This window comes from Lentinus tigrinus (assembly GCF_003813185.1).
Source record: "Lentinus tigrinus ALCF2SS1-7 unplaced genomic scaffold L226scaffold_24, whole genome shotgun sequence".
Classification (NCBI taxonomy): Eukaryota; Fungi; Basidiomycota; class Agaricomycetes; order Polyporales; family Polyporaceae; genus Lentinus; species Lentinus tigrinus.
In genome coordinates, this window is record NW_027137933.1 from 242,906 (window position 1) to 268,286 (window position 25,381).

At 56.7% G+C, this 25,381-nt stretch overlaps 14 protein-coding genes across 14 annotated transcripts; 9 read left to right on the forward strand and 5 right to left on the reverse strand.

The window, feature by feature from the left end:
* Nucleotides 1-9: 9 nt before the first annotated feature.
* On the forward strand, nucleotides 10-1,574 carry L226DRAFT_157518 (uncharacterized protein). The gene is made up of 2 exons (XM_067672500.1): nucleotides 10-120; nucleotides 176-1,574. The coding sequence occupies exon 2, from the start codon at nucleotides 177-179 to the stop codon at nucleotides 1,503-1,505; it is 1,329 nt and encodes a 442-aa protein (XP_067532810.1). The 5' UTR covers nucleotides 10-120; nucleotide 176; the 3' UTR covers nucleotides 1,506-1,574.
* A 234-nt stretch (nucleotides 1,575-1,808) lies between these two features.
* Nucleotides 1,809-2,892, forward strand: L226DRAFT_467312 (uncharacterized protein; the record flags this gene model as incomplete). Its single annotated transcript, XM_067676046.1, has 3 exons — nucleotides 1,809-2,029; nucleotides 2,083-2,204; nucleotides 2,540-2,892. Coding segments are annotated over 3 exons (696 nt in total), but the record flags the coding sequence as incomplete, so codon positions are not given.
* On the reverse strand, nucleotides 2,872-4,316 carry L226DRAFT_490498 (uncharacterized protein). Its single transcript, XM_067677319.1, has 7 exons — nucleotides 4,011-4,316; nucleotides 3,914-3,920; nucleotides 3,764-3,855; nucleotides 3,696-3,708; nucleotides 3,431-3,643; nucleotides 3,326-3,379; nucleotides 2,872-3,275 (listed from the first exon to the last, which is right to left on the reverse strand). The coding sequence occupies exons 1-7, from the start codon at nucleotides 4,187-4,189 to the stop codon at nucleotides 3,003-3,005; spliced, it is 831 nt and encodes a 276-aa protein (XP_067532812.1). The 5' UTR covers nucleotides 4,190-4,316; the 3' UTR covers nucleotides 2,872-3,002.
* A 224-nt stretch (nucleotides 4,317-4,540) lies between these two features.
* Nucleotides 4,541-6,698, forward strand: L226DRAFT_537351 (uncharacterized protein). Its single transcript, XM_067681311.1, has 5 exons — nucleotides 4,541-4,711; nucleotides 4,816-4,941; nucleotides 5,020-5,728; nucleotides 5,820-6,451; nucleotides 6,510-6,698. Exons 1-5 carry the CDS (start codon nucleotides 4,703-4,705, stop codon nucleotides 6,519-6,521), a joined length of 1,488 nt encoding a protein of 495 aa, XP_067532813.1. The 5' UTR covers nucleotides 4,541-4,702; the 3' UTR covers nucleotides 6,522-6,698.
* Nucleotides 6,510-8,121, reverse strand: L226DRAFT_157542 (uncharacterized protein). Its single transcript, XM_067672502.1, has 5 exons — nucleotides 8,009-8,121; nucleotides 7,666-7,944; nucleotides 7,423-7,609; nucleotides 6,907-7,359; nucleotides 6,510-6,849 (listed from the first exon to the last, which is right to left on the reverse strand). Exons 1-4 carry the CDS (start codon nucleotides 8,038-8,040, stop codon nucleotides 6,919-6,921), a joined length of 939 nt encoding a protein of 312 aa, XP_067532814.1. The 5' UTR covers nucleotides 8,041-8,121; the 3' UTR covers nucleotides 6,510-6,849; nucleotides 6,907-6,918.
* A 52-nt stretch (nucleotides 8,122-8,173) lies between these two features.
* On the reverse strand, nucleotides 8,174-9,789 carry L226DRAFT_537353 (uncharacterized protein). The gene is made up of 5 exons (XM_067681312.1): nucleotides 9,693-9,789; nucleotides 9,408-9,633; nucleotides 9,114-9,257; nucleotides 8,794-8,994; nucleotides 8,174-8,735 (listed from the first exon to the last, which is right to left on the reverse strand). The coding sequence occupies exons 1-5, from the start codon at nucleotides 9,704-9,706 to the stop codon at nucleotides 8,361-8,363; spliced, it is 960 nt and encodes a 319-aa protein (XP_067532815.1). The 5' UTR covers nucleotides 9,707-9,789; the 3' UTR covers nucleotides 8,174-8,360.
* Nucleotides 9,790-9,890: 101 nt separating this feature from the next.
* L226DRAFT_537354 (uncharacterized protein) lies at nucleotides 9,891-11,449 on the forward strand. The gene is made up of 4 exons (XM_067681313.1): nucleotides 9,891-10,152; nucleotides 10,202-10,301; nucleotides 10,404-10,619; nucleotides 10,903-11,449. Exons 1-4 carry the CDS (start codon nucleotides 10,097-10,099, stop codon nucleotides 11,365-11,367), a joined length of 837 nt encoding a protein of 278 aa, XP_067532816.1. The 5' UTR covers nucleotides 9,891-10,096; the 3' UTR covers nucleotides 11,368-11,449.
* A 14-nt stretch (nucleotides 11,450-11,463) lies between these two features.
* On the forward strand, nucleotides 11,464-12,581 carry L226DRAFT_157587 (uncharacterized protein). Its single transcript, XM_067672503.1, has 3 exons — nucleotides 11,464-11,833; nucleotides 11,897-11,981; nucleotides 12,111-12,581. Exons 1-3 carry the CDS (start codon nucleotides 11,608-11,610, stop codon nucleotides 12,478-12,480), a joined length of 681 nt encoding a protein of 226 aa, XP_067532817.1. The 5' UTR covers nucleotides 11,464-11,607; the 3' UTR covers nucleotides 12,481-12,581.
* A 77-nt stretch (nucleotides 12,582-12,658) lies between these two features.
* Nucleotides 12,659-13,394, forward strand: L226DRAFT_537357 (uncharacterized protein). Its single transcript, XM_067681314.1, has 3 exons — nucleotides 12,659-12,901; nucleotides 12,963-13,321; nucleotides 13,373-13,394. The coding sequence occupies exons 1-2, from the start codon at nucleotides 12,707-12,709 to the stop codon at nucleotides 13,110-13,112; spliced, it is 345 nt and encodes a 114-aa protein (XP_067532818.1). The 5' UTR covers nucleotides 12,659-12,706; the 3' UTR covers nucleotides 13,113-13,321; nucleotides 13,373-13,394.
* Nucleotides 13,395-13,715: 321 nt separating this feature from the next.
* Nucleotides 13,716-14,882, forward strand: L226DRAFT_467390 (NAD(P)-binding protein; the record flags this gene model as incomplete). The annotated part of the gene is made up of 4 exons (XM_067676057.1): nucleotides 13,716-13,808; nucleotides 13,865-14,146; nucleotides 14,203-14,541; nucleotides 14,604-14,882. The coding sequence occupies 4 exons, from the start codon at nucleotides 13,716-13,718 to the stop codon at nucleotides 14,880-14,882; spliced, it is 993 nt and encodes a 330-aa protein (XP_067532819.1).
* Nucleotides 14,883-16,092: 1,210 nt separating this feature from the next.
* Nucleotides 16,093-18,255, forward strand: L226DRAFT_467347 (peptidase S28; the record flags this gene model as incomplete). The annotated part of the gene is made up of 11 exons (XM_067676052.1): nucleotides 16,093-16,366; nucleotides 16,427-16,471; nucleotides 16,531-16,825; nucleotides 16,879-16,935; nucleotides 17,001-17,185; nucleotides 17,238-17,420; nucleotides 17,481-17,502; nucleotides 17,549-17,635; nucleotides 17,703-17,790; nucleotides 17,852-17,987; nucleotides 18,050-18,255. 11 exons carry the CDS (start codon nucleotides 16,093-16,095, stop codon nucleotides 18,253-18,255), a joined length of 1,578 nt encoding a protein of 525 aa, XP_067532820.1.
* A 253-nt stretch (nucleotides 18,256-18,508) lies between these two features.
* L226DRAFT_427385 (uncharacterized protein) lies at nucleotides 18,509-18,697 on the reverse strand (the record flags this gene model as incomplete). The annotated part of the gene is made up of 1 exon (XM_067674661.1): nucleotides 18,509-18,697. A coding segment is annotated over one exon (189 nt), but the record flags the coding sequence as incomplete, so codon positions are not given.
* A 101-nt stretch (nucleotides 18,698-18,798) lies between these two features.
* On the reverse strand, nucleotides 18,799-21,385 carry L226DRAFT_467361 (P-loop containing nucleoside triphosphate hydrolase protein; the record flags this gene model as incomplete). The annotated part of the gene is made up of 10 exons (XM_067676054.1): nucleotides 18,799-19,005; nucleotides 19,068-19,216; nucleotides 19,280-19,372; nucleotides 19,432-19,495; nucleotides 19,554-19,776; nucleotides 19,832-20,012; nucleotides 20,075-20,474; nucleotides 20,536-20,767; nucleotides 20,829-21,100; nucleotides 21,140-21,385. The coding sequence occupies 10 exons, from the start codon at nucleotides 21,383-21,385 to the stop codon at nucleotides 18,799-18,801; spliced, it is 2,067 nt and encodes a 688-aa protein (XP_067532822.1).
* A 913-nt stretch (nucleotides 21,386-22,298) lies between these two features.
* Nucleotides 22,299-25,354, forward strand: L226DRAFT_561935 (uncharacterized protein; the record flags this gene model as incomplete). Its single annotated transcript, XM_067683473.1, has 8 exons — nucleotides 22,299-22,308; nucleotides 22,654-22,797; nucleotides 22,898-23,157; nucleotides 23,218-23,503; nucleotides 23,594-23,632; nucleotides 23,689-24,254; nucleotides 24,281-24,719; nucleotides 24,771-25,354. The coding sequence occupies 8 exons, from the start codon at nucleotides 22,299-22,301 to the stop codon at nucleotides 25,265-25,267; spliced, it is 2,241 nt and encodes a 746-aa protein (XP_067532823.1). The 3' UTR covers nucleotides 25,268-25,354.
* Between the last annotated feature and the right edge of the window lie 27 nt (nucleotides 25,355-25,381).

Genomic DNA, 25,381 nt, shown 5'->3' on the forward strand with positions numbered 1-25,381 from the left:
ACCACCATACTAAATGGCTCTCATCGACCACTTGTGGCTAATTGTACAAATTTACGCCAATTAGTGCAAATTGGCTAGGGAGGTTTTTGCTGATGAAGCCTTTGATCTTCGCTTTGAGCAGTAAGTCCTTCGCAGATAGTGGCTAGATGCTCTCATACATTATGTACTGCCGTAGCATGCAGACAGAGGAGACGTTGAAACGCTTCGATTACACCAAGCAGTCGTTCACATATCGGTCCATCGCCTCCTACACCTGGGATGATGACAACACCGGCAGCATAATCTTCGACTCCGTCACTCCGATGGATGTAGCCAGGCAGATGCTATCCCGCCTTGACGACTCCCAGCTCCTCCGTTACTTCAGTATTGCAGTGAGCTACCGCGTAGAAACCCATATCTTCGCGATCTACGACATTCTACTCGGACGAGAAGAGCTTCCCATAGAGGACATTCGCCACTGCATAGACTCCTACCCGTCTCTCGTCTACTGCATTCTCAAGAAGTATATCCCGGAAGGACCGGCAGAGCTACCAGAGAATATAGCCTCTTGTTCTCCGTCTATCATTCGGAATATACTCCGCTCTGCGAACGAGATGGGTATCGCTGCCTTGGCCGCATTGGAGCGACTCGCCCCCGCGATCCTAGCTCTGGACTTAGCGACATACCTCGACCTCCTCTGGTCTGCAGCATTGTGCATTCGCTCCTCCAAGCTCGTTCAGGAAATCCTCCTCGTACTCCATGAGGCGCGCAGCAGCTCTCGCAAGTCCAGTCGCGCGCTCGAGTTTACCCACAAGCACGCTCTCGCGGTCGTCTTCGATAGGGTCGAGGAAGCCGCGGATACTTGCCCCTGCGACGACTACGGAAAGCCGAGGAAGCAATCTACGCGGCCAGCGAGAGCGAAGTTAGTACTCCCTCAACCAACTCCCGAGGAGGTTGAAGGCGCCGCGGTGATCAATGATGACGGTCTACAGGGTGTAGGGATTGCGGTTGTCGCACACACGCGTGTGGATCTGCCTACACCTATCCGCATCCACACCCACGTCCGGATGCAAGTCGCGTCGATCGCGCCGAACTCCACCCTTCCTCGTCCAATCGTGGATGCCACCGTGACACGAGCGGCTCGCGGAGAGCTTCACCTAGACGTCAAGCAGCCTCTCCCTCCCGAATGGCAGGAGGTCGACTGGAACATATTCGACGCTGGGGGGATCGCGACATCGGCCGCCATGCTTGCTGCAGTGCAGAGGTTCGGGCTGCAGGGGTATGAGTGCTGTCGCCTCTATGATATCATTGTCGGCCTTGATCCTGCGACGGATGCGAGCAGCGATGCGTCGGAGGGAGGTAGTGCGAGCTCGGACCGTTCGACCGCGACCGACGAGGACACCATTGATGCCTCGCTCAATGCCAGCCAACGACAGGCCGTACAGACCGCTATTCACAGTAGCATGTGTCTCATATGGGGCCCACCCGGTAAGTATGTCGGACTAACAATGCTGCTCGCCTGCTGATATCTCTCCAGGCACTGGGAAAACCACAGTCGTCGTGCAGATCCTGGTCGAGTACTTGCGCCGCTTTCGTGACGCCAAGATCCTCATGACGGCCTCTACTCACAACGGTTCGTACCGCGTCGCATCAATGAACACCTTCATCCTGTCACTCACCGCACTTCAGCTGTCGACAACGTTCTGGAGCGATTCGCCGCCTACAACAACACGCACAACCTGCTCGACGAGGAGAAGATCATCCGCGCGGCGACCGAGAGCTCGAGGGTCAACAAGGCTCTCCAGAAGTTCACCGTCGACTCGCGCATCGGCGGCAGCGTGACGGACAATCCGAGGCTTGTCCAGAAGGCTGTCAAGCGGGTGAAGGAGGCCCGTATTGTCTTCACGACGTGCTCCGGGGCTGGCCTCGGCATCCTTCGCAACGTGGACTTTGACACAGTGCTCATCGACGAGGCGTCGCAGATCACGGAGCCTTGTGCGTTGATACCCCTCGTCAAAGGGTGCGAACGGGCGGTGTTAGTTGGAGACCAGTGAGCCGGTTCCTGTTCCCTGCCCGACGATGTCCCTTATTTCAATAATCTAGTGTACAACTGCGCCCGACCGTCAAGCCCATGGGCAAAGCGCTCGAGTTCGACAAGTCTCTGTTCGAGAGACTGTGGAGGGGGAAAGACTATCCACGTCTTGCACGCAGCATGCTCGAGGTTCGTTCGGATGCTCATTTGGACGGCTGTATGAGGCTCATCGTGGCTTCCATATACAGGTCCAGTACCGCTTCTCTGAGGACGTCGCGCGGTTTCCATCTCAAGAGTTCTACGAAGGGAGACTGAAGACTGGCACTCCCCGCGATGGCGAGATCGCAGCTACCCTCGGCATCTCGTCCTTCCCCTGGCCGAAGGAACATGGACGTGTCTCGCCTGTTGTGTTCGTCCCCTGCACGTCAGAAGAGGACTACGGCAGATCATCGAAGAGCAACGCCGGACAAGTCGCCCTTGTGAAGCACATCGTATCCCTCCTCCGAAGACCCACCGAGGCGAACGAAGAGCACCAGACGCGCTTGCGTGCAGCGTCCATCGCGGTGCTCACGCCGTACTCCCGGCAAGTCCAGCTCCTCAAGCAGACAATCCCGGGGGCGATGGACGTGGTGGTCAGCACGATTGACGGGTTCCAAGGGCGCGAGGGCGACATCGTGGTGTTCTCTACGGTCAGGTGCAATGCCGAGGGGGAGATCGGCTTCGTCGAGGACGAACGGAGGCTCAACGTCGCATGGACGCGGCCGAAGCTGGGGCTGATTGTGGTTGGAGAAAAACGTACGCTGGAGGCAACGAGCTCACTGTGGAAGAAGGCACTCGCGGCATGCACGGAAGTAGTCATCGCGAAGCCGGACGATGCGTGACGCGTGATAACCTGAATACCGTCCTGCACTAGCAATCAAGACCATGTCATTCTTGCTGTCCTGTGTGCTGCATGTACTCTACTGTATATATACTATGCCGTCAGCCTTACTCAAGCAGACTGCGCCTCCTCTAGACCCTTCAGGAACTCCTGTATCTTCTCGCCTTCAAGCTTCCAGGCGGGCCGCGGGAGTCGGAAGGCGTCGCCTACACGTGCGTACGAAATGTCACCAAGACGGCCGACGGGTTTGAACTTTGCGAAGTCGACGACCCCGCGCTCGTTCATAATATCCGTGCGGACGTGGATGGCCTTGACTAGTCCGAGGATGAGCGTCGTCGTGTGTTTTCCCGATGTTGGATTGACGATGTCGTGTGCGTGGAATAGCTGTCGAGACGTGAGCCGAGTACTCGCTGATACTAATACTAATGACTGACCTCGCACTCCATGCTAAAGGCACTCTCCTTCACCCGAGGAGCTTTCACGTGGGTCTATAGTATATTGCTCAGAGTGATGAATGATATGCTGCAGTGGAAACTCACGCTGGGCTCCTTCGTGAGGCCAGAGATCGGCCACTCGCTAAAGGTCGCAGGTGCGTCGAGGGAGGTGACGTTCGCATTCTCAACGAAAGGTTCGCTGATGATGTTCACAGTGAAGCCCTTTGTCGTCTTTATGTTGTGCGCCGTGTCCTTCAGCGGCCCAGCTGGGCTCAGGTTCGAGCAGGAGACTGAGATCATTGCAGGATTATGCGTGACCTGCTTATGCGTCAGTCTACGATCGCCGCATTGGTCGAAACCACGACCCCACCATGTTGAACCAGCTGTAAGCTCAGCGTCAGACTATCTGCGCCCTAACACAGAGCCTCGAGCACTGACCTGAATGGCGCCAAGTTCTCGACGCCATCTTCTGAGACACTTGACACGAATGCGATAGGACGCGGGACGATGCCGCTGATCATGAGCGCATACTGCAGAAAATTCAATCAGTAATACAAATCGCAAGATCGGTAGGAATCAAACCCCTACGAGTTTCCTGTTACCCGGGGTAGTACGAGAAGGCGAAAGTAAGCGAATACGGTCAATTTCAAGAGCTCAGTGCGAGTCTTCGAACGGAGGTACTGACGCGGGTTCTTCCGTTGCAGGATCGACTACTTTCCAGCCGGCCTTCTCGCCTTCGACCCATCGCGAGCCTTCTTCTGTCTTGGCCACCTTGCGACCGTAAACGAAAGACGGATTCGGACTGTCGGTGTGCTGCGGGACGAAGTCATGTCTAAACGGAGGGACTGTGGAGTTTGTCGACATGGCGGTTCGTGGCGGAGATAACGATCGATGCGAGAGGAGTCCTGCGCGAGACCGAGATAACGAAAAAAGAACTGAAGGCTTGAATAACCGCAAGCCGGACGCAATGGTGCTTAAAGGTGGAGAGGCCATCGGCCTGAGAACACAAGCTGCGTTTCCGGCTATAACGAGACGCGCGCCGGGGCGATCACTCCGGCGGTCCCGGTACCTGCCGCAGTCGCAACGAACGTAGAGACACCAATGCTGCTTATAAACTCCCGGTTTATTGGACCGGGAGTGCTTATAACCGGCCGGTTTATTCGTGTGTGCCATTTGTGGTCCTCTGCTCGCGCTGTTCCTCTGGATCCTGTATGTACCTGAATTCAGAGCACACTCCGACCAGGAGCCTACTATGTCACTAATCCATATACGGTGCGTGCACGAATATAAAGACCGCGCATCGACATCATCAGGTTTGGGCAGAACTTTATCTATTCCCAGAATCACCAGCACGTCGAGGCACATACTACGCAAGTCATGAATGAAGTAAGTCGCCGCGACTCGGAGCCTTCCATGAGATGGCTTTCAGGCTAACGAAACCATGCACCTCGGATCCGATTTATCGCCATCACCGTGACACATTTCCGCAGCCATCTTCAACGCTGAACACCGCGGTATGCTTGTCCCTGGTTGCCTTGCACGCTCATGAGGAGTCCAACTGTATCTATACCATCACACATCATAACGGTGGATGCTGTAATGGCCACTGGGAACTGGTAAGTACTAAAGGCTCAAGCAAGCATGCGAACATCATTGTGGGCCCTCGTGCTGACTTTTCCTGAACGACCTACTAGGCCAGCAATTTCCCCTTCGAGCGGAAGACTAGACTTCCATACCACCCAAAATACGCTCCGCTACTCGACGCGCTGGCGGTGATCATCAGTCTACACTTGGGCCGTCGGCAGGTTGCGCTTATAGGCGACTTTCAGTCAGTGGGCTCGGATGTATACGCCAAGGTCTGGATCGCCGCGGACACTGGCACACCCGAGTCCGAGTCGGGGTCGTCAAACTCAACTCCAACCCCAACCCAGTCTTCAGTCGAATCAGATGTGGACCGCCTTATCCTGCGTCATCTCGTCGACGTTGCCAAAACTGAAACTACCGAGAATACCAGCGCATTGACTGGGAGCGAAGCCAAGGCGGAGCTAGTAGCTCACGCCTATCGCATGTGTCGCGCCGAAATTCGCAAGATCATGACAAGGCATTACGAAGCCGTCCAGGGGATCTTGCCCCCCCTTGGTGACGTTATAACACAGTTGTCCTCGGAGCCGGACGCCATGCGCTCGGAGGGGGGGCCTAAGATCGACCTTCTGAGGAAGGTGCAACGTGTCTTTGCTGCTCTCATCGCATACCTCGAAGCCGATGCACCGAGCGACCGCTGGCAAGAGAACGACGTCCCTCGGAGTCTCGTACTGGAACTTCACCAGAGCATAGTCGAGATCATCCCATCCCTGAGCAGCAAGGCGGACCTCCACGCCTTGGAGTGGACGGCAGTACCAGATGGTGAGTACTAGTGATTCTGAGCACTGGCACGGGGTTCCACCGCTGCAGTACGATTACAGCACCAGCACTCACACTCAAGCTTCCCCGACAGGATTTATGATTCCTACAATTTTAACGAGGGCCAGTACCCTCACCCAAGCCCTTGACGACATCACCAGGCAGTGCAACGAAACCGGCAAGGGTCTCCGGGAGATCTTAGCCAGGGGGATCCTTCGCGAGTGGGTTCCCCGCCCACCCAGCAAGGCCACTTCCGTCACTATCGACGAGACGTGCATGACCGAATTGCGCTCTCGCCACGCCATCCTGAAAGACGTGTCCCCGGACGAGCTGATCGAGCGCCTTTCCAAGAAACCGTATATCACTCGCGTCGACCAAACCACCTTTGAAGTCACGGCCAACACCCACTGCGAAGTCGCCCTGATCAATCGTTTTGCCAGTCCCAGTCATAACCGTGACTTGGACATCGCGGTCCCATCGTATGTTGCCTGCGCCCTTCCGTTCTGCTTCGCTTGCCACACGCTCGTCTGCGCCATGAACGAGGTTCCCGGAAGCAAGCAGTTCCAGATGGGGGGGCCATGCAACGGCGTCATTGATCGTGGATGGCAGTTTCCGGAGTCGCTACCCCATGCGCTCGAAATCGAAATCAAGGACCTCTTCATCGCGGACTGTGACGTCGCTTTGGAGAGGGCTATTGCTGAATACTACACCAAGACGCAGAACTACGTGAGCATGACTCTTCACCTCGTACATACTAGCGTCCTAATCTGACCACTTTCTTCAGCGCAGGATTTGACATCATACTACACGACATAGATCAAGCGCATTGGCGTTGAGCGCGGCCCACTGACTGGTTGGGCTAGCAAGGGGGACTTAACATATTTATGAATGCCGCCAATGACGGCAGCAGAGAGTTTGCACGCGTGATGTACTCAATCTGTATACTCGTGATGATGCTTCGTCATGACCGGCAGAAGATCGTGAAGATATATATTTCTCCAACAGAGATCACCATCTCCACGATGCCTTGCGAGATATGCCCGCATAAGTCGCCTTTGCGCATGCAACTCATGTGGTTGGAGTACGTAGTGCAAACCGATCGAGTACTCACATACTCATACGACCTAATCGCTCTATTCAGACAGGATTGCATTGACTCGCGCTCGCTGCATCCAACCCACCCAGGTTACCCGTTATCTCCAAACGCCCCACATTACGGCACCATGGTCAGACCTCCTCCCCGGAGAAGTGGCGTATTTGCGACCCGTATTCCATATGTATCGGTACGCTCGCAGGGAGCCGCATTCACGACGTCGCCAACAAGCTCGTGAATGGTCCACGCTGAGAGGGATCGAGGCGCCTGTGATTCGTGGCCCTGGCGAGAAGGAACAGTAGGAAGACAAGCGAAGGACGGACGATAGAATGCTCCAGATCGACGAGAAGGGGCTGAAGGAGGGGCTGAACAGCAGCACAGTGGGGATGGATCCGAGACGCAGAGTTGGTTCGAAACAGTGACTCCGAGGAAGAGGGCCGGTGCAGTGTGGCGGAACCATATCACCGACGAGGGAAGACGCGATGCGTGATGGCGTGGGCTCGCGTGCACGAAGATCGCAACAAGGTTGGCCCAGTTCAGCCTGGCAGCTGTAGCATGGGAGAGATACGAGCGACTAAGACAAAGATAAATGAAGGGAACTCACTCGTCTGGGGGAGCAACATCTAGAAGGATCCCATGGACCAGCATTGCAGGAACGACAGCGCTTGCGAGGATGAGAAGGATGTGCCGCGACAACGAGGCGTTTTGAACGACGGCGTCGGGTGTGGAGGTGGTCGCCTGTTGCATAGAGCTGTACTACGTTTGTGTTGACGTGAAGCACATAGTCAGAGCTGCTGTTGAGAATAGTGATTCGCGGACGCCTGGACGAAGGACGTGCGTGACGTACTCGAAGAGAACCATCCGAGCGCGGACGCCATACCCGAGACGAGCACACAGCTGAAGTGCAGGAAGAGGTATCGCTCGTCGTAAACTCCTTCGGTAATCCCCTCGAAGACCTCTGTTGGTATTCACGGCGTGACGGCGGTTCGTAACGAAAGGGCGAGGGCCATGGTGTGAGGAGCCGAAACATCCGAGCCAGAGTAATGTCTTCATAACGCATGGATGGTGTATTATTGCGACATTTGATACAAGCTTCGAAGTGTGCAAGGACCAAAATCTGACGAAGCTGGAGAACACCAGCGTCAGCGTGAGCAAAGCAGCCGGCCACTGCAACGACAGTAGTCACTAACAAAAGTAACTCAGCCTCTATGCACGATGACATGATCCCGAGCCAAGCCAGAATATCGCGACGTGGTGTGTCCGCCAAGTGGGTTGTGCAGTGCGAGCGTGGTGATGGTTCGGAGGAAAGACGAGCGCTCTGCAGAATTCGGACTGGACCGCACATACGACTACAGTGGCAACGCATTCGCTAGATCTTCGCTAGCATGAGACGCTATGAAGCATTAGAAATGAACACGAAACTCGCTATATACATGTAAGAACGACGGATGCAGCAGCAGAAACACAAGGAAGCAGGTAGCTACAAACAAAACGAATCCACCGACAACCGACCGACCGCCACACCCCCCAGATACAGGACACTCAGTACTCGACAGCATCGTCGTCGTACCCCGGGCCTGGCGTCGAAGTTGTCTCCAACTTCTTCTCGTCCTTACCCGCGCCCTTCTCGTCCTTCTCCTTCGCAGCGCCGTCATCCTTTTTCTCCGCGCCGTCGTCCACGTCCATCCTCGCGTCGCCGTTCTGCGCCTTCGAGTCCCCCGCGTCAAACGGCTTCTCGTCGCCCTCAACGGTCATCTTTGCGTCCCCAGTCTCGTTCTCGTCGGGCTCGTCACGGCGCTCGTCCTTCTTCCGCGCCTCCTCCTCTGCGACGCGCTGCCGCAGACGGTCGATCTCCTCGATCCCAGCGGTCCGCTCTTCTTTGAACGCTTCCCACTCCTTCTCTGCTGCCTCTGCAACCTGTGTACGGGGACCTAACGTCAGAGGCAGACGAGGAGTTCGAGCGAATGACACGTACCTCAGCTTTACGTCGCTGCAGGAATGCCTCTTGTGATGGGAGCAGCTTCGCGGGGAGGTAGTACAGTGGGGACGGACGAGTCTTTGGTGGTGGTGCGAGGGGATTTGTCGAAGCTGGAGCATCAGAGTCGACAGGGGGTATAACGTCCGAAGTAAGCAGGAAATTGGAAAGCAGAGGCAGTCGTATCCGACGGAGCTTGTGCTGGAAGGGCGTGTCAGCATTAGTACGATTCACCGTAGGTTGGTGACAGACGACAGAGGGTAACAGAAATGGTAGAGGATAACGAGTAGGATGGGAGGTGAACGCGAATGACGACGTACAATGGAGTCCTTGAGCTGCAGTTCCTCCTCCTTGCGGTTCGCGGTCGTCTTGTCCTTTTTCGCCTCCTCGGCGCGCCTGACTGAGTCAGTCTCTTTCCGCAGCTTATCCTGTAACCTCTGTTCAATCAGTTGCCTCTTCTTCGCCTGCCCGTCCCAACCGCCACACATTCCGTCACCCGCAGCACATCACACCGCCAAAACCAACCCGACCGAGAAACCCAGGAGAACGTAACAAGCAAGGACAAGAACACGTCAGCAAGCGCAAAAGAGGAGTGAGGGAACTGAAAGACGCACCGCGTCGCTCGCATTCCGCTCCTTGTCCTCGTTCTTTGCCTTCTTGAGCGTGCCCAGGACGAGCCCGAACATCGTCTTGCCGCGCTTCCGCTCGCGTGGCTCAACGGTCATGTCGATGCGGGGCCGCTTCTTCGTCCCTGTCTTTGTCTCCCCTGCGTCCTCAGCCTCGGCCTCGGGCGCGGGTGTGGGCGTGTCCTGCGTGGGCTCGGGTGTTGCGTGCATCGGACTGCGGGAATAGTGTGAGCTTCGCTGCACGCATGTGCGAAACACGAAAAGCGGACTCACTCTTCAGTTGCCATTGCGGTGCGTCGGGTGGGGAATGGCGGAGGAGACGGGATTAGTGGGAAGAGACAAGATGGTGACGAGGGAGTCAAGGTTGGGGTGAACTACAGCCGAGTAAGTAACTCAGGTAAATTCCCGTTCACAATTGGGGTTATACACGATTAAGTGGCGGCTTACCAAGGTTTACCGCCCCACTAGACAGATAAGCAGAGTAAGTACCTTGTAACAGGTCTTCTAGCTAGTCTTAACATACTAGTGTGGCGCCCATACTGCCTTGCTTTTGACCAACATCTACGACGCTCTTGTCTCGACCTTCCTCGGCATTTTGTAGTCGTTCGCGACACATCTGACATAGCGGTCAAACTATCAAACACAAGCATACGAGGAAGAGCTCAAGAGACGGCGCAATGGATCCATTCGAAGTGCGCATGCAGTTCCTCGCGCTGCTCCGAAGACTCGACGCGTACGTCCCGCCTTTGCCTGCATGTCCCGATGTTCTGAACGACCGACAGCTCTCAACAGTCCATCAAGAAGATCGTCGGGTACGCGCTGAAGTACTTTTCGTCTTGTGGAGAGGACCTCTGGGATTGTATCATAGAGGAGTGCCAAAAGGTGCGTCCGTCCTTTTGCTCTCGTTCTCTCTTCCTCCTAGTCCAGGGGAAGCGACTTCAAAGTGGTATCTGTGGGTGTGGAGATGCTGACGAGATTGCGCAGGGCACGCTGAACAATCGGATCAACATTCTGTACCTCCTCGACTCGCTATGCGAGACGTGCCTCCTTGCGAAACCTCCGACAGGTGCGACCGGGCGAGATAAAGGACAGGCATCGTCGTCGTACGTCGACTACGTCTCGCGAGACCTCAACAAACTGGTGGACTACGTGGTACCACCCGGTCAGCAAGGCATGCCCAACTTCATGAGTGCGGTTCAGGTATGTTCGCTCAATCGTCGTGCTTTTTTGGTTTCTGGTTGGGTTCTCGGGGTGCATGTGCTGGAATTCTCGCAACAGAATGTGTATCTCGTACACAGTGCGCGATGGTATGCATATGTCTGTGAGTGGATTCTGAACGCAGGGGCCGCCGCGTGCAATACATTAGGAGCCTCGCTTCTACGAGCGTGAATGCTCGACTTGCCACCGCAGTGTAGTAGCCTAATGTCGTAGCTCGTCCGCGTGTTACGCTTCGCACCGATGCTTACCATTCGTTTCCGTGCAGGTGCTCGAGAGCTGGCGGACAAAACGCGTCATTGAACCACAAAAATTGGACGAAGTCCTCTCCAAATTGGACAGTCGTCGTGCAACCGCGTCGCTGCCCTCCGCCTCCAGCAGCTCCGCGACTTCCGGATCGAACGCCCCGCTAGCAACTTTCGACCCGCAAGAGATCAAGAAGCGTATGGAAGAGGACCGCGAACGACACAAGCGGCTGCGAGAACGGCGTTGGGTGCAGCCGATCTCGCACAACCTGCCGACGGCCGTTCCGCCCCTGGCGAGCTTCCTCCCTTTGACGGACGACGGAGATGGTGCGGCGGAGTTGACATTGGACATCGAGTTCGAGAACGAGTGGGAGGCGACGAGCGACTGGAATGAAGATGACGAGGAGGCGGTCGCGGAGGAGAACGAGCTATGTTTCTCTGGCACCGGGGGTGGGGATGAGGGAGATGATGCGATGGACTTGTCGTGAATTCTACTTGTTTCTTACAGCTTTGCTACCCGGTGTCTCTGCGGCGTCCTGCCTGTTATATATCTCTGCTGCGTCTGCCCCAGTGTCAGTTGTCCGTCATGGTGTCCGGGGTCCTTCTGAGCGCACGTGTATCGTTCATTGACCGGCGCTCAAAGCTCTGGCTGAACGTTGAGCACGACGCCACAGACGACGAGCTCGCACCCGCTGTCATCGTCCTCCACACCTTCGACGCCGTCTGCAATGTTTAGCAAGCTTCCGCTCCCTCTTCTTCTGCTCACTCTCGCGAGCTACGTTGCAGCACAGGCGTCGCTCACACCACCACCCATCTCCGCCTCCGACGCCTCTAGTTCAGTCAATCCGACGTCTGCGCCCTCGTCGTCGGGCAGTGGCTCATCGAGTGGGAGCACGAGCGCGACGGCCACGTCGTCGGCCCAGTTCCCCAGCCTCAGTGGGCTCTCAGACTGCGGTAAGTCCCTCCATGCATCTCTCCAGCCAAGTCCGGAGGTTGAATGGCGCGTCCCGAGAACAGCGAACAATTGTCTAGCACTTGCGATCTCGCAGGTCGGATGCCAGAGCGTCGTGGACGTGAATTGCTACTGTTCACCGAGGGCTAAGTGAGTCATCGTTGCTTGTCGTTGTCCCCACATGTTAACGAAGCGCGTCCCCATCCCACGCTTGTCTCCGCCGACGTGCCCAACGCTCGTCGTGCGCGTTATCCCCATCACGAATGGCCGCACGTACAGCGCGACACGCTTCGCGTCTTCGCTCGTTGCCTGCAGCGCCGTGCAGAACTGCACAGACCTCACCTCTGCCGAGTCCATCGCAGAGCAGTTCTGCGCCTTGGCGTCCACCAGCACGTTCGTCACCTTCCCCACTTCAGCGCCATCGACCTCCTTCTCCATTCCTTTCTCATCTTCCTCCTCGTCCGTATCCTCGTCCGCGAACCGGTCGAGTACGACTGTGCCGTCGTCCGCATCCACATCTGCATCCACGACATCGGCGAGCGCCGGTCAAGGGAACGCTGCTCTTCCTCTTGTGGCGGCCGGGCACGCCACCTTGGCAGCCGGCGTCTTCGGACTTGCAGGAGCGCTCCTCGGCGCATTTGTGGCCTGATGCAAGGAAGGACCTCGATCGATTCACGGACACTGCTTCTTGTCATCCCAGTCGTTTGGACTATAGCCACGGCTGGATTCACGATACCCACTTTATGCATGCTGTTACCCGCACTATGCTCTTGAGAATGTGTGCTTGTCTGGTTGCTGCAACAATGTTCACGACCGATTTGCACGACCATCGTGATCGAGGAAGTCATAGATGCGTACGTCTCAACGATCCATATATGAGCACACTGACTACTCAATCGCTTACAGCCGTGCACTTGAGGTCGCACCAGCCAGCAAGACTTCGGCTTGAGGGCTTCTTTATCCTCGGGGGCGAATTTCTGTCGAACGTCGTACGGAAAGGTGTCTGTGCGGAAGCGATTGCGAAGGTCGTGCAGGGCCCGCCGGTCGAGATACTGCAGGACTTCAACAAGGTGAGAAACATCTTCAAGTAGTTCGTTCTTCCTGAAGCACTGATGACGGCTGTGTGTGTAGTGCTTGAGAGAATTCGCATCATCGGCTCAAGGAAGGGTCAGCGTGTCGCACGACGATGTGAAGGCCGTTCACGCGCAGCTCATGCGCTCTTCTCGCATCGGATATGCCGAGTTCGTAAGCGTTCTCATTCTCTCCATTGTATCCGTATGACGCTCCGTGCGGTGACAGCCGGGCGAATCCTTCGTGATTATGAACAACTTCTCCAGTACTGCGTCTGCCTGTTACAATCTCTTCCGATGGGCTTGTGCCCTAGTTGTGGTCCCCGCACGGATATGGGACTCCTGTTTATACTGATCTCCAGGGACGTGGCTTCGAGTTCTATGCATTCAGATATGTGTTCACCACCCCGGAGTCAGCCCGTATGTGTTGCTTCGAGCGTGCAATTTCAATTGACCCACGTACAATTTCAGAGGTCTTACTAATTCACCGAGGACGGTATTTCAGGTGTATTGTGGCACCTCATTCTGAATGGGTGTTGACTGCTGGCTCATTGGGGATATAGTCAGGTCATCCATCTTTATGCTCATGTCTTCGCTCATGACCATTCCTGAGGCTGTTCCAGCTTACCGAGGTGCGATGTCGGTAATGGGTTCGAACGTGAAGGTTGAGGGTTCGCTAGTTGCTGACATAGGACCACGCCAGAGAGGGATTACCGACAAGGCCGGCAATTCCTACAATCATTCAGCGACATATATAAGGAACTGTCTCGGACTCAAACCTCTATCCCTATCCCCCAACCAACTTTTACTTGACATGTCATCTCCGAAGCCTCTCGTTCTTGTATTAGGTGCAACCGGCACTACCGGTGGAAGCATCATCAAAGGCCTTCTGGCGTCCGGGAACTTCGTGAGTCGAATTGCTCAAGCTTTGTGCTGATGACTAGTACTGATGCGTCGTCACAGAGGATTGCAGCCCTCATCCGGCCCGCCTCTGCCTCGAAGGCTGCAACCGAGAAGCTGCGATCGGCCGGCATCGACATACGTTTGGGCGACGTAGAAGACAGTGTGGAGAAGCACAAAGAGACCCTTGCAGGCGTCGACATCCTCATCAGCGCCGTGATCGCGACTGTGATCGCTCAGCAGAAGAATATCATCCTCGCTGCGCAGCAAGCTGGGGTCAAGCGCGTCATTCCTTGCGACTTCGGGACTCCTGGCGCCAGGGGAGTGCGCGAGTTGCACGACCAGGTGAGTCAACTTTGTCGTAAGGGCCGCGAAGTCCTCTCTTACCTAGATCATCGTAGAAACTAGCGATCAGGGAGTTCATCAAACAGCATGGTATCCCTCACACCTTCATCGACGTCGGGTGGTGGATGCAGATCTACCTCCCCATCCCGCTCCGAAGCACAGCTCCTCCGGAGTTCAAATCCATGACCCATCGTATCGTCGGGAGTGGAGATACACCCATCCTTCTCACGAATAACAACCACATTGGCACGTTCGTCGCTCGCATCATCGCAGACCCACGTACCTTGGATCACGAAGTCATCATCTGGGAGGACCAAGCATCCCAGCTCGACGCGCAGGAGATTGGCGCCCGTTTGTCCGGTGAGGGGCAGAAATTGAAGGAACTCTACGTCAACGTGAGTTGCTTTTTGTCATGGCTCCCCTGTTGGGCGGTTGATGTTGACTGGATCTGCGCCAGATTACTGCAAAAGAGGTCTTGCAGGCCGCCGCTGCTGCAAAGGAGCGGGTGACCAGGGACCCCTCGGACTGGACGGGCCATGTCATGCAGTCATGGAACGAGTATCTCTACAGCATGCACATCCTTCACGAAAACACCCTGGAGAACGCGAAGCGGCTAGGTTACCTCGATGCGAGGGAGCTGTACCCAGATATCGCTACCACGACCCTCGAGGAGTGCGCGAAGGAGTTCTATGCGATGGAAGAACCTGCAGAGGCCTACGGATACAACCGGAAGTAGACCTTCCCTTACGCTCCTCGTATATGAGTACCTGAAACAAGAGTGTCCTTCAGAAAGGAATAACAAGAGTAGAGCGTTGCCAGACGGATACCACTATGCTGTCGAACTATTTCTTCGGTATGTAATAGTTATATTATTCGCTTGGCTGCGGGAGGCTGTAGAACTCTTCCGCAAACTCCTTCAGAGGATGAGCAGGGATGTCCGGGTCCAGCTCACGTGCATCGGCTTCTTCGCGCTCTCGAGCGTGTTCTCCCCAAGGACTAGCATGCTATGCATGTACGCGTTCCACGACAATCTTTGCTAGCGCCACGGGAGAGTCGGGGTTCGCGGCAAGCTCGCGTTCGCCCTCTCGATACCTTGGAACGTGTCCCGGGTTGCCCGAGCAGTCAAGTCCGTTCAGTGTCATACATGTAGACACGGGATGAGTGCAGACAGGCGATCGGGATGGCGAAAGAACACTCACCCAAACGAACCGTGACTTAGCCCTGAGGCCTAAGTAACCGTCTCCACTATAGGTATTCTTGCGGCTTGTCTCCGACGTGTCGCACCTTTGGCCCATATTGACCGACGGGTAAGACACGACTATTGTGATCGAGGAATCATAGGTGCGTGTGTGTCTTGTGGCAACAATCGATATGCACATTGACTACCCGCTCACAGCCGTGCACTTGAGATCATGCCAGTCAGCAAGACCTCGGCTGAGGTTCAATATGCCTGACTTGGTGCGTCAATCTGCCTGGTAGACATAGGTCCAAGTGCTATCTGATGACGAAACACAGGACTGATGGAGAAGTCCGTGGTTAAGGTGCTCTTTCGGCGGAGTATCGGCTAGAGTATCTATTCTCGTCTTGCGCCATGTGCCTTCGGCTCCTCGTCATTGTGGCTTGGCCCTTCGCGCGACGGCGATACTGTCGTGAAGTCTCTTCGTGCCTCCTCTGAGTGACATATGGAGCAATCGTGCTGCTGATCTTCGGACCTGTGACCCGTCGTCGTTCTCCTGCATCAACTGCTGGCAGTCTGTCGCGCAGATTGCCCGCTCAAGCACACCAGCTGACTGGTCCTGCCTTAGAGGCGAAGCGCAGGAGAAGCAGCTGTACGTCGAACCACTGGCTGGCAGTCGGCGGTACATAAGAGAGCTCTATGCGACGTCCGGGAAGACCGCGGTCATCTACACCCTCAGCTCTCGCCAGCGACTCCTGCAGGTGTCACCATGCTGCTGCTATCTGCACTGCCGTTACTCGCCCTCCTTGCCGCCGCAACGGCGCACCCTTCTCGTCACGAAACGCCCGCCTTCGTACCGCCACGCCCGTCTATTCCACGTCTGGAGACACCCTCGGAGGAGATTCCAGTCGTCAGCCGGAATGGGACGCAGCTCCCAGCATACACCAAGACGTACTACTTCAACCAGCTCATCGACCACAGCAAACCCAGCCTCGGCACGTTCCAACAGCGATACTGGCACACGTACGAGTTCTACGAAACGGGTAAGCCTCAACACGCTTGGAAAGTTCTGTACTGACGAGTGACGTTGCGATCCTGCTCAGGTGGTCCCATTATCTTGTCCACTCCGGGAGAAGTAGATGCATCGGGTAAGCCCGCGGTTATGCCGGACGTCCCTCGCATGCCCATGTGACTTCACACCGCACAGGCTATACCTCGTATCTGACCAATTCGACGATCAACGGGCGCATCGCACAGCAGCTCAACGGGTCGACCATCGTGCTCGAGCACCGGTTCTTCGGGGAGTCCAATCCGTACGACGACCTCTCTGTGCAAAGCCTCCGCGTGCACACTGTCCAGCAGGCCATCGAAGATCTGGCCTACTTTGCGCAGAATGTGCAGCTTCCGATGCCGGGAGGTGACCAGGTCACCCCAGGCAAGGCACCGTGGATCCTCGTCGGCGGAAGTTATGCGGGCGCCTTGACAAGCTACGCCATGAACAAGTACGCATTGCTTCGAACCGCGCCATGGCCGCTGGCTAACACGGGTGTTGTAGCAAGTCCGACGTGTTCTATGCTGGGTACGCTTCCTCTGCTGTCGTTCAAGCCATCGTGTACGTCAAGAACTCCATGTAGGACCTCAAAGGCTTGGTGCTGATTGGACTGCGCTGGTATACAGGGACTTCTGGGGCTATTTCGAGCCAATCCGCCAGTCCATGCCAGCCAACTGCTCGGCGGACGTACAAGCCGTCATAGCTCACGTAGACTCCGTGCTCGCCGCAAACGACAGCGCCCAGGTCACCGCCCTGAAAACGACCTTCGGGCTCCAGGGCCTCGCCCACAACGACGACTTCGCTGCCGCTCGTGCGTTCCAGCTCTCTTCCCGCGTATGCAACCCGCTCATGTCACGACTCAGTCCAACAGAACTTCTTCAGCTGGCAGAGCTTGCAGCCCGATAGCGGCCCGAACGGAGACTTCTACAAGTTCTGCGACGCGCTAGAAGTCAAGAACGGTGTCAGCGCGCCGGCGGCAGGGTGGGGTCTCGACTACGCCCTGCAGGCGTGGGGTTCGTACTGGAAGAACTCGTTCTACGAGCAGAGTGAGTCTTGTCACCACACTTATCGCCAGCCACTCCCGCTGATATCTTGCTGGCGCCCAGTTTGCGGCTCCGACGATAACGAGTATGTCTATCAGTCCCGTTTAGCGTACTTGTTCTCACTCCTGCAGGCTTTGCTTGGGTACATACGACTCCACGAACCCATACTGGTCATACACCTACACTCCGAACCCAGGACGATCATGGCTGTGGCTGCTGTAAGTGCCCTCCACTATCTCTCGAAATTCGTCGCGCATCGAATCTCGATGTTGACGCCTTTCGCAGTTGCAATGAGTTCGGGTTCAACTTCGACGGGGCTCCGGCGTCGCATCCTACTGTCGCATCGCGCTTCGTGACGGCAGTGTGGAGTGAGGTGTGTAGGAGTTCTCCCTTCCTCTTCCACGAACGAGCTTCGAGTTGACAGCTACACACAGCGACAATGCGGATACCACTTCCCCGGGGCGTTCGGGAGCAACAGCGCCATCGCCTCCCCCAATGCCGTTGGTCTGAACAACGCATACCACGGCTGGAACACGACAACAGAGCGCCTCATCTTTGCTAACGGCGTCCGTGCGTGCCCCTCTCCTGCTACGCGTTGGACGTGTTTAGCTAAGTCGTTTGGCTTCGTACAGGTGATCCCTGGCGCGAGGCGACGGTCGCTGCCGATGGCACCACGAATGCAGGCTCGGACATGCAGCCGCATCTGTTATCCGACGGATTCCACTGCTCGGACCTGCTCGTGCGGGAAGGGACGGTTAGCGCGAAGATCAAGAGCGTACAGGACACTGCTGTGTCCTACATGGCGAAGTGGATCGCTGAGTGGGAGCCCACTGCGTAACGATCAAAACGTGCGCAGATAGTCCAGATATATATTGTATGTATCGATACAGGTACGACGCTGTACGGCGGAGTCTTCGATACTCTGAAAACACGATCCGGTGAACGAACGTCCACATCCAGGTTACGAAGTCACTACAAGACGAGTTCCTCAGGCCTCAGTGCTTGACCTCCAGCTCGCCCATCCCATTCACTAGCGTGTCGACTGAACTCGACGGCGAGCTCGCCAGCGCGCTCCGTGCGTCCTTCCCCGGGGCCCCGGGCAAGCTCACGCGCCCGTCCGCCACCTCCATCGCGTCCGCCCAGGCGACCTGCATGCCGACGCGGTCCTCCCAGTGCTTCGCGAGCTTGCCCAGCAGGGTCTTCTGCCCGGCATTGTGCAGGAATATGCGCTTGGTGACGAGCACCATCCCGGCCTTGCAGCGCGTGAGCATGACGTTCAACCGGTTCAGCGACCGGAGAAAGCCCGGGGCGGAGGTGCGCACGGACGAGACGATGATGTAGGGTGCCTCGTGGCCTGCATGAGGACGCGGGCGTGAGGTTGTTATATGCTAGGATGCGCGGAGAGGAGGCGGAGCCTACCTTGGAAGCTGTCGACGTTGTAGACGTGCTCGTGGCGGGCGACGCCTGCGGCCTTGAGGGCCGCGCTGATCGCAGCGCGCTGGGCGTCGTATGGCGTTATTACACAGAAGTGCGCGTTCTTGTAGTACGTCTTAGCGATGTTGACGATCGTGTTGACTTCCTCGGTGTTCTGTTGCAAGTGCGACGTCATCTGGACGGCGTCAAAGTAGAGCATAGTGGGGGCGAGCATACCTTCCAGCTCGACCCGACGTGCTCTTCATGGCCTTTGCGGACGTCCACGAAGAGCACGCACGAGCTTGCCTTGATCGTGTGATGAGACTTAAGCCTTGATTCGTAAACGGCCTGAGAGATGAAGTTCCCCAGAGGAACCGGCATGCGGTCTGCACGAACGAGGAGGGCTCTGGGTGAGCGGAAAGTTCAACTCAGAAAAGAAGATGACGCACACTGTGTGTCCAGGAAGTGTGCTTGTTTCTTGAGATGTTTGAAGTCAAAGATCGTCTTCATCTTGGGAGCGACCTCAGCGCCAAACGGCGGTACTGCACACCGTTAGTACGCTCGCATTCTCCAAATTGACAAGATACGACCTGGCACTTACGCTGTTTGGGGTCGCCGAACATGCAGACCTTGCCCAACGTCCCAGTGAACATGTCAAAGAGGTGCTGGACGTGACGTTTAGCCTCGTCCATGCCGCTTCTGCAGGATAGGAATAGTTCTCACCATGAACTCGAAGGTGTCGATCTGAGACGCTTCGTCGACGATCAAACGTGCTACCGGCACGTGCTTGAAGACTCCGTTGAGGTGCAGGGACGGGTTCGAGAGCATCGACAGCGTGCAGAGGATGACCTTTGTGTCTCCGATAGCGTTCTTCGCGTCGAAACCCTGACCGAACTCATCTGTCCGAATCACTAGGTGCTCAATCTCCTCGTACAGGTGCTCGTGCCTGTTCATCCCAAAGCAGTCAGCCGCATATACGAGCGGAAGAGAGACGCACGCACCATTCAAAGTGGAACTCCTGCGACACGATGATCTTGAAGTCGATCTGGCGCTTGTAGAGGCTCTCGGCGATGTTCTGCACGCCGACGTTCGAGTGGGCGACCACCCATGCCGCTTGTCTATTGTTCTGCCAGTGCTCGAGGGCCGCGGCTATAGTCGACGTCTTGCCAGTTCCCGGAGGGCCTGTGAACGCTCGCTCTATCAGCTAACATGTACACGTGTGGTATTGGCCAAGTGCGACTCACCATGTGCGACCACAAGAGCCCTGACATACGAGATCATGGCCATCGCCACCTTCCTCTGCGACGGATTGAGCTTCGAGAACGCCGGTGAAGCCTTGTTCGATTGCTTGATACCCTCCTTCGGGATCAAGGACGGGAGGGCCGCGACTGCGACCTTCTCGCTCAGCTCGAACCACAGCATCTGCACGAAGGGGGATGTGTTCAGAAACCTCCGGCCCTGCAGGACGCAGAGGACATGATCGTCCCGGCCGCGCTCGGCGCTGGTGGCCTCTTCTCGTCCGATCACGCGGACCTTCTCGACCTTTGTCGGGAGCTTGCCTTTCAAGATGGCGAGCCCCGTTGACTTGCCCTTTGTGGAGACTGCCTGCGCATGCGCCTCCCCGCCATTAATTTCGATCACGGTCTGTCGAGACAAAGCAGAGTAAGTGCGCAAGAAACCCGCAAACAATATGCGGATAACGTACACTGGCACTCGCTCGCACGCGAGTCTTGTAGCGGGCATTGCGCAGGACGGCATGGCCATCAGAACCCATGCCGATGGTGTCGAATTCGTTGTCGACGAATGTTGGCTTGTCTGCATCTAGAAGTTCAACATTGAGTACGAGCTGGGAAAGACACGCCAGGTCTCGGGCCGGGATAGCCCCAGTGTCGACCTTGACAACTTTGGCAATCTGGTCAATGGCCTTCTCTGCGACGCTACAGGCGCAGGGAGGTTCAGTTCTCCACAGAGCACAATACATTTAAATGGGACACGTACCATGCTAGAAGCCACGCCTTGAGGCAGATATCGTTATTGGAATTGCGGAGCCAGATGCCGTGGATACGGCGGTACTGGTGGCGCATCTGGGAGCTGAGGTAGGTGCTCGCGAGGTCGGCCGGGGAGATCTGCTTCCCACTCGGCTTCGCGGGCAGCGTCAACAGCTCTGCGCCACGCACGTGCGCACCCGTATTCCGGTGTAGGATCAATGCCAGACGAGCGATGCCTGCCCCTGCGAGCACACAGCGCGGGTCTTGCAGGACGTGCCGGAGCTCGGCATTGCGGGACGAGGTGCTCGCGCCGTTCTGGACACTCCGTTGTGCGCCGGCCTTGCTGAGACTCACGAGGAAGACTGTCGTCGGGGTGGCGAGAGCGATGGCCTCGATAAACCCGCATTTCGAGAGCCGCAGACAAACACCAAGCACTTTGGTGCCCTGAGAGCCGACGTCGAGTGCGTCTAGGATGATGCGACAGTCGCGGTGGTGGAGGTGAACGATGGAGATGGTGGGAGCACATCCCGGAGCGAGGCCCTGCGTGCTAAGTGTTGAGGTGGACATGGTGGGAGAAGGGAAGAGGAGTCACGCAGGATATAGTCTCCTCGTCGTCGCCTGCCGCCCGGGTATAAGGTTAGTGAAACACGCTGATTGTGCGCCGCTTCAGGACGCTAAAGCTACAGGAAAGCAAAGAGCAGTTTTAGCGCGCTTTTGTGGTTTGTTTGGGCAAGGGGCATACTCACCGTGGTACCTGTCAGATCCATAATGTGGATAGGCATTCCGCGTGCCGACTGCGGTAATAGCGAACACGTTACAACCTCCGAAACATGGAGCTTAGGACCACTTTCGGATACACAAGGCCTCAAAGTCGTGGCTCTATCCGATACGCCGGACCGGGGGGAGCAGCGTGTAGACTCTGGAAGTCACCTCGAACTGTTCCTGGCTTGGGTTGAACGTAGTCGTCGAATGTTCTTCGGCTCTATTGACAAGATGTCGGCCACCCGTCATCCACGAGTTCACATCTCATGATAACCCCACCTGAGTGTGCGAAGACCTTAACACATCAAGGAACATATTCCAGACGCGGCACCGGGCCTGCTTGAACTTGATGTTCGTGAATTTAAAGTCTCCCAACTCTCGTCCCGTGCCAGTGCACCGACGAAGCTGGACTTACGTTCACAGCATTTCCGCGGCCCCATTTACTTAGAAAATAGTGGAAGAGACGAGCGGACCAAAGGAAGAAGAGTGGGAGGAGGGGAGAAAAAGAAGAGGAAGAAGAAGAATCGCTTTCGGGAGCCTGGACGCTCCCCACGAGCCTCGCTTCTAAGACAGCTGACTGGCCATAACCTTAGGGATCGCCGTCATAACACAACCTTCAGGCGTGTGCAGACTGGTAGATGAGCATCAGCCTGAGCCGGACGAGACTTACACCACTATCGTTTTGCGGAGATCTGTGATGTAAGGGCGCGGCAATATCATGCACGTGTGTAAGTGAAGGTATATCTCGCTGAAACGCCTTATCGCTGCGAACTATAAGTATGAGAACAGAGTCAATGAACTGAAGGATTGCATATACGAAGGATGTGAAGGGTTCGAGTAAGCGACTCTCGCTCAGAACAAGGTCCAGAATTCGAGGCACCGAGTGCGTGATATAACGTCTGGACATGGGGTGAGCAGGTCCTCGACGGACAGCCATAGTTCTTATGGGAGCACCACGGACACCGGGAGAGTGAAGAGGCTAGGGCAGAGGTCGCTCCGAGTCCGCCAGGAGAATGACCGCTCTGTGCCAGTACCCAGTGCCAGTACCTATACTTCTCTCACTGCGGCATAAGCAAGGCAGGGCCGGATCCCGGATCGCCCACACGAGGTACCGGAGAGCGGGCGCGACGGCGATAGAACCGTGGAGGCCAAATCCGGGTTTCAGTTGAGAGAAGGGAGAGCCGGCAGTTGGGGCCGAGTCCGATCGCGCGACGCAGGTGCGCGTGCTGGACGGCTAGCAGGGTTTTTGGGGTTGCAGGACGAATGTAGAAAGCCACCTCGCAGCCAAAGACCAGGTGCGGCTCAACCAATCCGCAGCAAAGGAAGCAGGTTGGGAAGACGACAAGATCTTCGCAAGGGTTTTGATGACACAGAGCCAGTGCGCAGAAGGTATGCAGGGACGTCGACACTACGAGGTTGTCGTCCACAATGAGGAGATCGAGGGCCACATGTCCGTCGAGGTGAACCTTGTAAGACTCACTATGGAAGGGCAGATCCAGATCATACATGAGGCCTTGAGGATCCATAGAATGGGAGCTCGAGGTGCTGGGTCGCCGACGAGGACACCTGCTCGAGAGGTTCCTAAAAGAGACGGAACCAGTCGCAGTCGCACCCCAGAATGCTGACCTGAACCACAGCGCGAGCTGGTTCACCGAAGGGAACACATTTTCGATGTCAAGCTGCAGTACGAACGGCCGGGTGTGCATCGCGCGAGTCTTCTCCACATAGGCGCGAAGAGCGAGGAAGTTGTTTACAATGCGATGTTCCCGGCTGAGGAGGGGAGCGACCGGTGGCTTGTGCCCATCGCGGAGACGACGGTCAATGAGAAGAGTCGAGAGGCCATGGTACGCCGGGTGGTAAGAGGCAGGCAGAAACAGGATCTGCGACACGGAAAACCGGGAGGTGCATTGACAAGTACTGGCGGTGAGGGTTATCTTATCTGATAAGATGCAATAACCAAGGCTCGCCGAACTCCTGTCCCGCTCCTGTCTCAAACCACTACTTGCTCACCAGCTTCGGTGGCACCAGCAACCATGCAAGCCAACCCGAGTCGTAAGTACGTGCTGCAGTGTGATCTGTCCTTGTTGCTGACCTTTCTTTCGTGGTAGTTCGAGAGGCCTTCCTCGAGAAATGCCGGTCCCATGTTGTCTCGCCAGTGTCGCGGCCACCCGCCGTCGTGTCTGATAGGGGCAAGTTAGAGCTTGAAGGGGCCCGCCTAACAGAAAACTACCCCGACGCGTTAACCGACACCCATGGTCTCTTGAGCGCCGCCCCATTCGTGTTCAAGACGGGCTCTCCCTGGCCCAAGGCTACAGGCGGTCCTGACGCCCAGCCCTTCCGCCGCAGATTGCACCCTATTGGCGACCATCCCATCGTGTCTTCTTGGGACCAGATCTTGACCGACATCCTGGAGTATCTCAAGGGAGCTGGGGACACTTTCAACGGGATCCTGCCACTAGGCTTCGGCAACGTTAGAGAGCCCACTGCATTCTGCCCCTTGGTAGTCGCCATCTGTGTGGAACCCAACACCATCGGGTTCGAGGCCGCGAAGACGGTTGCCAGCCACGTCAAGACCGACATACTCGCTGGGGCGGGCTTCGGCGACGTCGATGTCGCGATCTGGGAACTGGAAATGTCCTTCTCTGGTACCGCCGGGCTGACGTCACTCGACCCGGTGCTCGAGGGGCCCGCCATGTCCAGCTTCCGCCACCCGTTCGCCTCCGTGCTGGGTCTCGCCAGGGTCTTGGGGACGAGGCGTACCGGCTTGCTGTCAGGACGGTCGAGAAGGAGATCGGAACCCTGCTGGAGGCCATCGAGAGCGAGGAGAAGAGGATGTGGGGTCTGCAGGCTCGGCTGGATCGCGGCGTGGAAGATATGGACGGGAAGATCGCCTGTTCGATCGAGGACGCTGAGCGCAACATCGAGAGCGCAATAGGAACCATCGTGCCACTCATTGGCCTCCACGACGAGGTCACGAAGCTGATGTCCATCGTCGACAACCGCGTCATCGGCCGTGTCTTGTTCGCCGACCCTATTGGTGTCTCCTCGGACGGCGACGGATATACCAGGGACTGGGCCGCCATCAAGATGAAGCCTGGCGCATCCAGGGACGACTTCCAAGGCAACAAGGTCTACATCGGTGCGTCTCGCCAATACGTACGATGTTGTCTACTTACACTCTATAACACAGACGACAAACTCAACAACCGCAAGTTTCTCGAGTGCATGTTCCCCCACGCCGCGGACCGCGACGGCGCCCGGTACCCGGACTCTGGCCTCATGCAGCTCCATGACGTGGTCCCCGCTCACGAACTCACCAAGTTCAAGCACCTCAACGCGAACGGCGACCCCGCCCTGGCGGTCCTCAAGAACGGCATGATGACAGGCACGACCATGGGGTGGCTGAGCCAGCTGGACTCCCTCGTCCGACGCACCGACCTCACCCGGGGCAGCCTCGACTTCTGGTCTCGCGAGCTCACCATCGTGCCCCACGAGGCCGAGCGTGGTGCGTTTTCTGAGAAGGGCGACTCGGGGTCGGTCGTCTTCGACCGTGGGGGCCGCGTCGTAGGCATGTTGACTGGGGGTGGGGGATCCGCCACGTCCACTGATGTCACTTTCGCTACGCCGTTCTGCGAGATTGAGAAGCGCATCAAGGAGGTTCTGCCCGACGCCCGCCTCTTGGACTAGAGTCTAGATCTCGCATCTGACTTTTCCGGGTAATACTACATGGGCTGTCGCTGTCCTAAGCTAGCATTGTGTTCTCTATCGCGTCGTCGTCATCTCTTTGTCCCTCGTCTGTGA